Source organism: Buteo buteo, chromosome 10, assembly GCF_964188355.1.
Source record: "Buteo buteo chromosome 10, bButBut1.hap1.1, whole genome shotgun sequence".
Classification (NCBI taxonomy): domain Eukaryota; kingdom Metazoa; phylum Chordata; class Aves; order Accipitriformes; family Accipitridae; genus Buteo; species Buteo buteo.
Window position 1 is genome coordinate 40,475,359 of NC_134180.1, and position 14,317 is coordinate 40,489,675.

A 14,317-nucleotide genomic window follows, 5' to 3' on the forward strand; every position below is an offset into this window, starting at 1 on the left:
AATTTTGACCAAATATATCTAGTATTTAGGAGCAACTTGTGATTTTAAGAGTATACATTGACTGAACTGATTTTTGTGATGGGAGGTAACAACACACCTCACTGCCTGTGCAGGAATCTCTAAGGTGCATCTTTGATTCAGTTGCACATGGCAGCCGAATCCTGTCATCCTAACTTGAGTAAGACTTGAAGGTGGTTTGCCTGACTAAAGAAGGAGGGCTCAATGTTAGAGTTTAGCATGTGAAATCAGATCAGTCTGCATCAAAATGTAGTTATTAAAACTTTCTTTTATTGCAGTACTCTTGGCAATTTCCCTGCTTCTGTTCTGGTTTCACTTAGGCTTTGTCTGGCCGCAAGTGCATGACAGCCTAGGTTCCAGTTCAACATAGTCTGACTAAGCTGGTAAAAACTCCCATTAACTCTACTGACGGTTCTTCAGGACTTTGTACTCACACATATGTTCAAGTACAGTGCTAGATTTGCTAGATTAGCCTTTCAACAGCTTTGACATTAGGAATAGATACATTATTTACTCACGAATTAGTAAAATGTGTATTTATAGTGAATTTGTGAAGAGATTTCTGGACTAATAGTTTCTCTCTCAAAATATCAATATTAGGGTTGTAAGGGTGTTTTTTTTTCTCACCACTCTAGTTCTACTCAATTATATGAAAACAGCATAAACCACATCATGAAGTGTAGCATTGCTCATGTGGAGATTTGCTTTACTAGTCAGTGTATAGAGTGTCAGCGTCCACGTGGCTGCTGGCCAGTCATTGCCCTCAGCATCGTGCCACACTTTCTAAACCACGGGAAAAGTCCACAATACTTCCTAAGTCATTGTGCTCCCTAAACATGGATGTTGGTGGTGCATGTCCCTTGTTTACTTTTCATACAGTAGAAGGATAAAGTGTCATGGAGATAATAACTGCGGTCTTCCTATACCCTGCTGATGTCAGTCCTGTCGAATAATGAAATCTATTATAATACAGCTAATAGATGTGAGGATACATGTGGCTGTTTGATGGCCAGCGGCCGAAGCACCAAATGGTCCTGACAGATGTGTTGGGTGATGCACGTGTAGATGTGAGTAGTGGTTTGCTGCCATTATTGTACTGGGAGAAATTTATGTTGCTGAAGGGAGTAGTCTCACTCTATCAAAAGCCATATGGTGGTGAGGGAGCTTGCCTGAAACCTGACTTCCTTTTTCTCAATTACTTGTACTCTTTGCTTAATCTTTTGACTAACTTCATTGAGTGTTTGGTGAAGCCTTGAACTATGGTAAATTTGCTCAAGCTTAGACTTCCAGAGGAAAGCTGTATGCTGGCTCTGTATACCGATACTTTCAGTTTTAATTGTGTAATAGTTTTAACTGCCTGAAGAAAGTAATGGGAGATGTGTTTTTAAATACAGGCTCTTAATTGAAATAGGTATTTGACTTCCTATTGCAGAGTAGTTTCCTTGAAATACTGAGCTTGAAAGAGTATGTTTGTCTGAATAAATTGAACTGAAACACTGCTGATGTTGCATAATGGCAGGAGGTATGTCCAGAGGGCAGGCTGCCGGACTGGAGCAGCTAGATATGTGGGCTTTATTTCCAGTTTTGCTTTTCATTTGCCTTGCCATTTTTGGATGATTTTTATAACCTCCTCTCTGCTTATTAAGCTTTTAAAACTTATAGTGATTCAACTTCATGTATGTGCACACTTTTTGTTACTGTCATATTTAAAGATTTAGACTAGCTGTGCATAGGAAGATTTTTAATATGTTCAGCATCTTAGTATCTGAATGGTGTCTTTCTGCCTGGGTCTCTAGACTGAGTCTCCGGAGTTCAAGATTCAATTCAGGGGTCTGAAAGAGGTTTACTCTTTGACCCTTGGCCAAGTCACTCAATTTCTTTTGCCTCTGTTTGCCATCTTTTAAGGGAATGGATTAATATTTCCAATCCCACATGCTATGTCTGATTTGTCTAGACAATACATTTTTGTGTCTAGGACTGTGTCTCATTATGTGTTTTTCAACAATGCCGAAGACAATGGGCTTGAATCTTGGTTGGGTGTCTGTAATATAATACAGAATGAAATTAATAAAAAAGCAAGCAGTCTGCTGAGTGTTTGCTTCCCCTTGCCTCATGACATGGTGAGGTGTACGTGGGTGGATAAAATATTCTTATTTTGTACTTTCTGGTCCAACTCAATGTGTTTAGCTAAGTGCATCCCTGGTATGAATCCACTGAAATTATTAGATGTACACAAGGGATTAATCTGACTCGGTATGTTGCACTTGAGACAGTTAGTTCCCTTCAGGTCTGATGATATAAATTCTTCTAGGAAAACTAAATTTAAGAGTGTTAAGTCTTTAGATCTTTTGATAGTGTGTTCCTAAAGAGAAACACACTTTTTTTTTTTAATTGGACTCTGTTACAAATAGTAAAAGAAACATCATCTCATTGTAGTTAGTGTGATTCACCTTCTGTTGTATGACTTTTGTTGACGTTTGCAGTGTTTGATGCATTTATTTATGTTTTTTAAAGGATGGGTTTAAATAGATTACAGCAAACAATTACAGACAGGTACATTCTCCCAATCCAAAGTAAATATCTGTATGTGTATAAATACGTGTGTGTGTGTATTTATGAAAAAGTAAAATGTGCCAGTTTTCTTACAATACTTATATATCAAATGCATACTTTCACATCTCTGGCAAGATATACAGAAGTTACATTTTTTAAGGTACCTCATCCAACATAGGATTTTATTCATGTGGGTTGATCCTTAGAGTCCGAGTGTCACAGAAGTGATTTTCCCAACAGCCATTAAGTTCAGGGTTTATCTGTATAATACATCAGTCTCATACCTTTTCTGGAGTACAGGAAACATGTACACTTTATAATTCTCAAGAGAGTTCTGTGGTTATTGTGGTGGTAATTGGAGGTCATTCTTAACTCTTGTTGGCATGGTCAGTGGGTTGACACCAGAGTTTAAAGCACTTTGCTGCTTTGAAACCTTGTGCTGCTATGCAGTCTTTGAAAATGATCCTATTGTTCTTTTTTTTTTTTCCCTCTTTCAAAGTGACACTCAGGATTTAAATATAACATGGAATCTTGTCAGGGAGTGGCTGTAATCAGCAGATATTAATTATAGATGTGGATGTAGAAAATTGCAAATATGAATTGTATTTTTCATACAATAAAATTATCCCTTTAAGTAAGCAACATATTTTCTTAGAAAATTCTGTGACTTAAAAAGCCAGCCAAAAACCTCCTAAGTGTTACAGCATGAACACCAAATACTAGAGCGAGGCTTGAGTTAATTATTCCTTTTTCCCCTTTACAGAAATAATTTTAACCTTTTGATTTACTGATTTAAAGACTTTCTTTCCTGCTCGCTGATTGTTGCTAAGAGCTGTGAGTGGGACTTCAACACACACGCATGGTGGTGTGTGTTCAGAAGAGTCAAGAGTCCCGCTTCTACATGCTGTATCCTGACAAAAGACCTAAAAGCACATGGTAATACATCTACCTTGAAATGCCTCCTCTCACTGAGGTCCTGGAAAAATCTGCAAGGAAACTATGTTATGGTTATAGAAGAAATTGTTTTTTTATATTGTCTTCTGGATATTGTCAAGAACTTACATAATACTGAAATGGTACTGGCCAGGAAGTGGGCATGGAGACAATATTTGTGAAGCATGCTTAGCGAGTGCTTTTCTTCACATTGTGCAACCTCTGCCAGAGTTGGAGCTCCTGCTTACTGCATGAGAAAACCAGTCGTGGCCATATCTGGCTGTTTTGCCTGCCTTGGGACAGCTGCCCTTTGAGGCATAGGGGCCATTTTTGTGCTTGGATCTGAGCAGTGATGAAGTCTGATCTAATACCTCACAAGTTTGAAAGCGAAACTCTCCGTTTCACCTCAGTGGAAACTGGGCAAGCCCCATTACCCCTTATAGCCCCATGCATTTCCTTGTCTGATAAATAAGTTTTGAAGTACTGGTGTAATGCTTGCGTCTGTTGGCCAATGGTTTGGTGGATACCAGTCCCTCAAGGGCTGTGATGTAGCTGCTGTTCCCTAAGAGCTTTCCTCTTACATAAGAGTACATTAATCTTTCATGGACTGTGCTTTGGCAGGGAAATTTACAGCAGAGGAAGGGAGACCTGTTTTACTTTTTTAAATAAAAGCTGTGCCACCAGTCCAGTGAGACATCTGACTTTCTAGATGTGAGGCCAACAGAGCTGCTACAAGTTCACAAATTCTTAACCCAAAATTTAGTCTTGTTGATTGTGAAAGAGTCTGTTAGGACCATACATGTTCACTGAGTCAGCAGTGTTCGGGGAAAAAAAATGGAGGGAATGGTGAATCTTGTCAAACAAATACTTTAAAAACATATTTTAAAGAAAACCTGGGACATCTTTAGGCCAAATGTAGTACTTCAATGTAATTTTTTTGCAGCAAAAAATAATTTAGCTTAAAAGGGTTTGGAAAGGTACTATATGGTGCCATCAACAGGCTGGAGGGAAGGGATGCCATCCAGAGGGACCTTGACAGGCTTAGAGGTGGACCCATGCGAACGTCATGAAGTTCAACAAGGCCAAGTGCAAGGTCCTGCACATGGGTCATGGTAATCCCAACCACAAATACAAGTTGGGTGATGAGTGGATTGAGAACAGTCCTGAGGAGAAAGGCTTGGGGGTGTTGGTTGATGAGAAGATCAACAGGACCCAGCAATGTACATTTGCAGCCCAGAAAGCCAACCATATCCTAGGCTGCATCAAAAGAAGTGTGACCAGCAGGTTGAGGGACGTGATTCTCCCTCTCTACTCTGCTCTCGTGAGACCCCACCTGCAGTTCTGTGTTCAGCTCTGGGGCCCCCAACACAAGAAGGACATGGACCTGTTGGAGCAAGTCCAGAGAAGGCCATGAAGATGATCAGAGGCCTGAAGCACAGGCTGAGAGAGTTGGGCTTGTTCAGTCTGGAGAAGAGAAGGCTCTGGGGAGACCTTAGAGCAGCCTTCCAGTACCTAAAGGGGACCTACAAGAAAGATGGGGCGGGAATTTTTACTGAAAGAGGGTAGATTTAGATCAGATGTAAGGAAGAAGTTCTTCACTATGAGGGTGGTGAGGCACTGGCACAGGTTGCCCAGAGAGGTTGTGGATGCCCCCTCCCTGGAAGTGTTCAAGGCCAGGTTGGATGGGGCTTTGAGCAACCTGGTCCAGGGGAAGGTGTCCCTGCCCATGGCGGGGGGTTTGGAACTAGATGATCTCTAAGGTCCTTTCCAACCCAAACCATTCTACGATTCTATGATGTATAGTCAAATATAGGTATCATCATTAGCTTCAATGTATCCAGTTTATAGGTCACGAGCTGTTCACTGTCCTTTGTGTTGGTGACTTTGTGGATTGGTATCTTCTACCAAAGTTACACACTTGTAGTAAAAAGAAATCTTTTCTACTAAAACTTTATTTTTTGAAACTGAAGAGCTGTTTGCTGAGATTCAGTTTTCCTCATGGTGAATTCAGTACTGATGATGTTTAAAATGAGCTGATGAAGACTTCTAAAAAAAGAAGAAAAAAAAGGAAAATCCCAAATAATTTTTGGAACATTAACACTTCAAGGTTGAAATCTAGAGTTTAATCCTATTTCATCTGTGCAATATGACAAAATTACCGTTGACCTTAGCATTAACAAATATTAGCACTTCATTGCATCATACAGAAGGAAGGAAATTCATCCTAGAGTTCTCTATATATACATATGTATTTATATTACATATCTTTTTTTTTTCTCTGCAGTTGTAGTGAAGATTTCAAAGTGTGGAGAAAGCTTTGCATTTGCTGTGATATTTAACATCTTTAGAAAAATATAAATGGCAGTCAGACAACTTTTTATGATTTATGATAAATGTAAGTGTTATCCGGAGCATAGAAAGGATGAAGCTAGTAGAGCTGCCAATGCTGATTACCCTAATTTCTTTGCTACTTTATTGGCTAGGTTTAAGTCCTCAGACATGCAAAGACTGAAAGTTGAGGCCTCTGAGTGCAACAGGAATGTGTCTGCTAGTTGTCCCAAACAGGCTCCCCCACCTGTCTTTTTTGTTTGGCATGTTTAATGTTTTGGTAGAAGAAGAAAACCCTTTTCAGTCAAGAGTCGTATTGCACTGCTGTACTAGGACAATGGGTTTGGGCAGGCAGGAATTTCGTAGGCTTTGGGTCAAAGGCAATAATAATAAAAAGTGGTGTGTTGTAAATATTAGGAACTTGGGATTTGCACGGTTGGGTGGATGGAACAGACCCTGACATGTTTTGGTTTGTGTACATGCAATTAAAGAGCTGTTGAATAGATGAAATGAGTAAAATGCAGACAGTGTATGTGAAATAGAGCACACCCAGACTTACTTGGCCCTGTGGTTTAAAACTAATCTGTCTGAGAGATCTACTGTAGTAGCTGAGTGACAACAGGTGCAGCTCTTCTTACACCGCTGTGAGCTCTTTGATTCTTTTTAGCAAATGCTTAACATGGGCTGCATCTCATACTGTTTATACATTTCAAGACTAAATGACTAGGTGTCACATTTTTTCTTCTATTACTGCAGAAGTAGTCCCTTAGTACAAATTGCCCTCTTCTTCTCCCATTTCCCCCAAAGCAGCCAAATATACCAAGCAGGCAGAGACATTGGCATGACAGGTATAAATACCAGCGGTGTAAGTGGATCTAATAATCTGGTTCTATTTCAAAGGTCATGTATTAATGTATATGGCATTAGCCATAATGGAGCAGAGAACAATTACGTGTTTCCTATTGCTCTGTGATAGCCTCTGCTGTATTTCAGGCTCTTGCAGTACCAATGCCCAATTCTGTTTAATATAAAGCTTGAATGCTGGGAGTATGTGTGCTGTGTCTTAATTTTTTGTCTGGAACATTTTTGCAAAAACCACAGTCAGATCTGTGACTGTGTTAGAGCGGGGAATTGCTCATTTTTGTAAAAAGCCTCGAGACTGTGGGGTGCATAATTTGGGAGGACATTGACAGCTTCGTCCAGATGTCAGTATGTGGAGAAGTTTACTTGAGCAGAACCTAAGCCCTGGTTTCCAATTTGAATTCAAAATCTGTTTTAAATTTAAAGCTTACAGAACAAAAGGAAAAACATGTTTGATGTTGTGACAGTCACACTCCATTGTTTCAGGTCTCCTTCTTGCCTTCAGAATGTCATATAGCTTTCTTAGTTCTCTGTTCTTTGTAGCTTTAAATAAATTTTTCTGTGGCCAACAGACCACAGAAAGTTACTTTATTCTACTGCACGCTATCCCTTTGGGGACCTAACTATACCCTATCCTAGTTTCTCTAGGACTTAGCTTTGGTACAGTCCTCAGCAGGTACAGTTGGTTTTAGTTCGTCACCACCAAGTCACTCTCAGTATGACAGCCAGATTGCAAGGACATTTTTCATGGAAGTGATCCATTGAACATATTTTGTGATTAAACTGTTACACTGTTAACGATGCCTGCAAAATTAATTATGTTCATTAGTTTAAATTCATTTCTGAGCAGTTAGGATGAATGAAGCAGATCCTTTTGCTTTGGAATCAAGAGCAAAACTTCCATTCCCTTCAGGATGGTCAAGACAGGGTTCTCTGCCTTTAAAGCTGGTAGCTGACTCATTTTCCAGGCTAACTAGTATCGTGCCAGCCCTCTTGAATGAAAGGTCATGTATAAATGCCTTATAGGGTCACTTTTCAGGGAGAACCTGTTTATTTTAGTAACTATTGTTGATAGTAGGACTTTTATATTAACCTATACTCAAAATTAGGATGACTTCCAGAAGACTGCTGCAGTTATGGAATATCCCCCCAGCTGTATTTTGTTGTCAAAGATAGCAAGTATTCTCCCAGGCAGGGCAGAATCTGCAGAGTTGGGAGTCATGTCTGTGCTTGCTTTATCCCTTTTGGGGTGTGGGAGATGGTGTCAGCAAAGAACAGACCAAAGCGTAAAGCTCTGGCAACTCTTAAGTAGGTGTGGAGAAGATTTTTTTTTTGACCTTTATCTTTTAGATACATTTTTATGCAGATAACTAAGACTATACAGTATTTCCCATTTTTTAACGAGTGTATCTGATTTCCTTCTCTCTGAGAAGTACAACAGAGTGAGAGATAATACTCAGAATGGGTAGACAATGCAAGAGCAGCCACATACCAACTAACTTTGAGCACCTGAGTTGATTTGGCCACAAGTACAGTTGTGCAGGATCCTTTTGAAGGTTAGTGGGAGCAAACAGTTGCTTCCAGACAGCATTTTGAGAATTATAAGTGTGTGTTCAATCACTACAGACTCCCTGAACCTCATGATTTTCTTATGAGGACATACTGCTGGTGGGTTTTTCAGAATGCTGAGATTCTGGTCATACAGGACTTCAGCACATCCGCAGTCTCAGCAAGAGATGCGCAAAAACTCAGAGCCAGACAGTAATAGAAAGGATTGTGTAATGCACTCTGCCCAGCCAAATCTACTTTGTAATGAATATGGCAGGGATTTTTTTTTTTCTTGAGGCTGTTGGATGCAAGCAGGATCCTATAGTTCTTTGTAGACTAGAATTTGTAAGAAACTCTAAACATAATCATGTTCCTGTTGAAAATCTGGTTTAAATAAAATAAAAATTTTCCATGCAAAAGGGTTGTTTTTTTCAGTAGGAGTATTCTAAGCAAAACTTTTTGTTCTGAACAAAGAAAGGAAATCTTTCATTTCATTGTATTGGGAATATGCTTGAGGAAAACAGTCTTCAAATTCATGGTATTCAGCCTAGCTAAATATGGCCTGTGCTACTGAGGGGTTCTGCACCATGTCTTCTCAAGTCTTGCATGAGATTAGGCAGTCAGGAGAGGACTGTTGCCTAGACGATTGCCTATTAACTCAGCACCTTTGAACCCAGTTGATCCTGGTAGTGAAGTAAGGGGAACATTTGCTTCTATCCGTCTGGTTCATCCAGCTTCAGCTAGTGCAAGTCTGGTGTTTATGGCCAAATAATTGAGGCGACGCTGCCAAATAGTTTGGAAAAAAGGAATATACCACAGTGAATATCAGTACTGTTTCTGTTTAATATCTGCCCTTCATCCCATAAAATTCAGGAGCTGCTGTGAAATACAAAATTTTCTAATAGTTGAGGCTTTCTTTGTAGGTGTAATGATTTGGGTTCTTGGCTTCCTCTTTACCATAATATCTTTCTGGATACAGTTTTTCCAAGTTAAGAGTCGTGCTATCACTTTCTTAGGATGATACTCTGGAGGAGAATTTCTGAGCGATTGCCCGTAAAGCTAATATGTATCTATGCCATTGGTATTCCAAGGTGAAGAACCATGAACAAACTGCTCGCTCTACATGTGCATGCAGCTCTCCAGGATATACAAATTGAGCAGCTGCATGTAATTATGAGAGCACTTCATCAGGTAAGTGGCAGGGATTTGAGTTCAACACCTCCAGGTTCTTTTGAAGCATATAGTGAAGTTAATCTGTCGTCACAGGCATCTCAAAGAAATCCTTTTTTCTTGAACTATTATCTAAGAAACCAGAATGCCTTTCTGCAGTATAATACTTTCTCTTAGATATTAAGGATTTGTATAAAGCTATATTGTTCAATTAAACATGTACTTTTCATGTGGCAATTGAGTGGCAGTAAGGGTGGAATAAGGAACTTAAATCCCAGCGAAGTGTAAATGCTCAGACTGCATTTACAACAAGTGTTTTGAGGTTCTTGTGGCCATGAAAATAAAAACCTACCAACATAATGCCTTAGTATTTTAGCTCAGATTTGAAGTTGGTTTTCGTATCAGAACCTTCCACTTACAGATCTGCCAGTTAATTCATTTGGGAAGAGATGTCCTTCCTAGTTCATGTGTTCTATATTGCATTAAAAATTCAACCAGAAATCATCTATTTATCCTTCTTCTCTAAGCACTTAGCATTTATAAATCTACACAAGTAGGATGAAAATGCTTACAGCCCCATTGCCATTTCATACTGGAGTATGTTCAGTCCAGCCATATCCAGTAAGAGAGCTGCAATATGCTGGAATTCGGTGGGTTGACAAGCGCCAGTCTGTCCTCATTCACACTGTTTCAGTGGACCTATATATGTAAATGTGGCGTTCCTCAGAGTGAACTGTATGGAAGAATTGGCCCCTGTTTGAGTCCAGCACGGCTGCTCCAGTTTCTCTCTGGATAAACATGGAGACTTAAAGGGAGTTGCTTTGTGGTCTTTGAAAGTGGGGAGCCATGACATTTACCTCTCATCCTTAGAGCATTTTTTAGGGTGTGCAAATAGTTCATAGCATTGATCTGATTAGAAAAATACACGTTCAGTTCTGATGATAATTTGTTATGATTTGGTATTTACCATATTTGAGAAAACTTGATGCATTATTGTTTCAGTCTTTATGTCTAAATTTTTCCTAAAGTGATGAAATGATCTTTATTTCAAATACCCTGTCTTTATTTTTCCTTTTAATGAGAGGTTTGAGCTGATTCGGGGAAAATGTTTATTTTTTCCCAGTATTTTCTTCAGCCTAGAATTTATTTATTCACTCAGTTTTTGTCAAAGGTCCTAATTAGATTTCTGTGTCTGGCTTTTAAATCCTTGGAAATTGGAATTTCTTATATCAACATTGTAATTGCTGTAGTTACAGGTCATGTGCTTTTCTGTTTTCAAACCAGACACTGAATTGTCTGATTTATTCTTAAACTGTTTAAAAAAAAAAAAGGCAGCGGGGGGTGGGGAGGGCAGTGTGTTCAAAATTGTTTGAAGAGTAACCCTGAAGTAATCTTCACAGTATTTATAAGGATATAAATAGTTATCTCTATTTCTTCTTTTCCCCAAAATGTGTGGTGTTAATAAATTCTCTCATTGCAAAGAGCAAACAATGCACCTTTATAAACAGTGGGATTGTGAATGAACATCACCAGTCCTCTGGTTGTAAAACCATGGTCACTCCAAAAGAACAGAATGAAATGAAACATGATGCGTTTAAAATATACATTTCTGTCCTGGATGAGAAAATGGGAGTACAGGGAGTCCATATAATCATCTGATCTTCTGCTCAGTGTCACATAAGAGGATTTACACCAAGGGTAGTGCATTTAGCTGTCTCACCTTGTGAGAATCCTGCCCTCCGTTGTACATCCTTGCTTCTCATCATAAACCCCCATGCATACGAGTTCCAGATAGTTTTCCAGCTGTGGGGAAAGGCTCTTCCTGTTCTAATTTGGCTTTATTGTGTATACAGTATCATTGTTTAGAAGCCTTAGCTTTGATTTCTAGACAGTAAATAAAAACAGCTTCACTTTTTCTGTTCTGTTTGCTGATTTCTTTGCTAGTTTCTATTACTGTGTTTTAATGGAGGAGAGGCACTCGCTGTTGCTTTATTTGTGGCGTATTTCTGTATAAATGAATGGGAAACTATGACAAGGATGTTTGTCGAGCTTGGAAGTAGCAGAATCCATTCCCTTAGTGGCCTCTTTTTCAAAAAGACCAGATCCTGTATTATTTACTGTATGCGTTTTGCTACAACTGTAAAATAAGCAGCTCTGCTTTGCCTAGATAGGAAAAGTGCACTGGGATCTGTACTAGCAGCAAGTACTTTATGCGAAGTTTTGTCTCTGCCTTTGACTGAGTGCTTAGTATTTTGAGGGTCTAGGTGGGTTTGATTGTGTTTTATGGGGACGTGTTGCAGGCGCTGATATGCGTGACATTCTTTGGGATACCTCACTGTGCCTGACTATCAGCTATTCTTATTTTTAAGTTTCCTGAAGGCAGCAGTCTTCCTTCTTTGTTCAGTAATTGTACCTTGCTGTAGATGGTGGGGTCATTGTCCAGCACTGGTTTTCCTAGGCATTGTGGTAAAGTAAGTAACAATATGTAATACAATAGTAAGACTTTTAGTTTAATTCTCCTTATTTAGGTCCCTAGGTAGTTCACTTGGATGAAAGGGAGGGTTTACTTTAACTCAAAAAATATTTTTTGTAGACAGGAATTTTGTTTGGATTTTACTTATGCAAAACTGAAAGAAAAAGTCAAATGCTTCAGTAAAATTCAATTTGCTTTGAAGATATGTGTTCGAATTGTAACAAGAATTGTAAAAAGAATATGTCTGTGAAAGCACACCTTGGCTAAAAATGAGTCACAAATAAGCTGTCTTGTAAGACATCGAAGAAAATCCATCTCTGAAATGGCTTTCTCTTGGAGAACAGTTACGATGTTGTGTTGCCCTGAGATGCATCCAAGATGTCTTGCACTTGATGGTATGGTAGTATTCCCAAGACAACAGGCAGCTGAAATTTCAGTACTATTTAGCATTTTTAATACCTTTTAGTTCATTGACTTTTCAGGCACAATTAAATAATGATCTTCTGAGGTGGTTCTTAGTGTTCAGACAGAAAACTGTAATACTAAATCTTCAGGAACGTTATTTGTATTTTGTGGGGAATGAGAAGTTGGGGGTATGGAACGTTTTAGGAGAAAAACATTCCATTTGCTATGGTAGACATTTCTGCAAGTTCTCTTGTCTTTTGTTTGTCTTCTGCTCCTGTAGTCTGCTCTTGTGATGCTGTACTGTCACAGTGGAGTTCAGCATCACCTTATCAGGAATGAGACTTAAAACAAGAACTTAATATTGCACTCAGCTGCATCATGGCTAATGCTGTTTCAGCATGTCACCAAATTGTCATCGGCTTCTGCTGAAATACAGACCTAATGGTAGTGGTACTTGAACCCATGCTGTGCAGAAGCTCTGGTAGTTGGATGTGATTTTGCTTGTACATGTTCACCTGATAAAGGTATTTTGTACCTGCAGGTACTGAAGCAGTGTCATTTAACCTAATTATCGGTGCATATATAATCTCCTGTAAACTGTAATTCAGCATGAACATAAATAATAGTTTTTCTAAGGACATACTGTCTGCATAACATTGCTATTTAGGTGCAGCCTGGAGAAGCAGCAATCTTTCTCTCAGCTACTTGCTGAAGAGCTGTTATGTTCATGCTATGCTGTCTTCTGGGCATATGCATGGCCTGTTATTTGACTGATTTATGCAGTGAAGTGGCCAGACTAGGAGCTGTTTCAGCAGAGAAGAATCTTAAACATAAGGTCCTTTTAAGGTATCTCAAGATGTGCACTCCGAACAGTAATCAGTTTGGGTTTTTTTAGCGTTAGCATTATGCTTGGATTTTTTGACCGGTGAATGAAGAGATCATTGTGCACAAACTTCTTTCTAGTCACAAGTTTAAAACCAAATGTGTTCATTTTCCTGATTCTGTGCCTATATTGTCTGTTTTCTAGGTCCCTCTGTACAGTAGTGTGCAAGTGGACGTACACTTCAGATGGAGGTTGGGATGACAGTTTCTGGAAAATGATTGGTTTGGAAGATTTGATGAAGGATAAGTATGAAAAAATAGGTATATCAGGGGTTGTTTTGTTTTATACATCTACATATGCATGTATATATAAAAAGATATATACATATAAAATGTCTTTTGCTGTATTATTGTGAAAGTCAGCAGATATGTAGCAGGACTTGATGAAGCTTCAGATGGGTGGGTAACAAGGCTGGATGCCCATAGGTAACAGCTTTCCTAAGTACACTTTTTCCTTCAAATTTTCATGAAAAACTGTGTTTAAATTTTATATCTTCTACCCTTCTGAAGGGCCTCGGTAGCTTTTCAGTACTGCTCAGCCTCAACAATAGAGAAGTAAATGGGAGTCTCAGCAATTGATTACGTGAAGGAAGCACCAGTTATGGGAATATTGGATAGCAGGCTACAAAAAAAAAAGCCACAACGTAGTAATTTTATAGCTGTTACTGATAGCATGTTTTGTGACCTGTGCCAATCTCCCTTACAGTAATTTTCAAAAAAAGTGCTACTTCTGCTTGTTATTATCTTTATGCTGTTTTTTTTCACTCTCTTAGAGCCTAAGTTTAATTAGAGTGGTAGCCTTGCTAATAGCAATTCCTACAGCAGATATTCATTAAAAGTCCATAATGTTAATATACCAGAAAATTTCCAGGATAACTTTATTAGACTTTCCCTGTTAAGTTAATGGACTTTTAATGGATGTCCTAAGCAGACATGTCATTAACAAGAATATTACCAGACATGAATTAAAATATGCTCATTCATCAAAGTTAATTATCTGAAATTTCCTTTGATTTTTTTTTTTTCTTAATGTCTAGCACTTTGAACAAGTTTGTACAGCAGTTTAAATGCAGCAACACGAAATGGAAATGGCGAAGGGAGGACTGTAGTGAAATGAAATGTAATGAAATCTATAAACTTTTCTGA

At 38.8% G+C, this 14,317-nt stretch overlaps 1 protein-coding gene across 22 annotated transcripts in view; it reads left to right on the plus strand.

Moving 5' to 3' along the window:
• FGGY (FGGY carbohydrate kinase domain containing) overlaps nt 1-14,317 on the plus strand; it is a 327,635-nt gene that overhangs the window by 224,204 nt on the left and 89,114 nt on the right. For all 22 annotated transcript variants that reach the window (XR_012651846.1, XR_012651845.1, XM_075037209.1 and 19 more), the window contains one exon: nt 13,317-13,432. Coding sequence is in view for 20 of the 22 variants with exons in the window: in XM_075037209.1 (XP_074893310.1) it covers nt 13,317-13,432 (116 nt within the window). In the remaining 2 variants the exon portion in view is untranslated. The remainder of the gene's footprint in view (nt 1-13,316; nt 13,433-14,317) is intronic.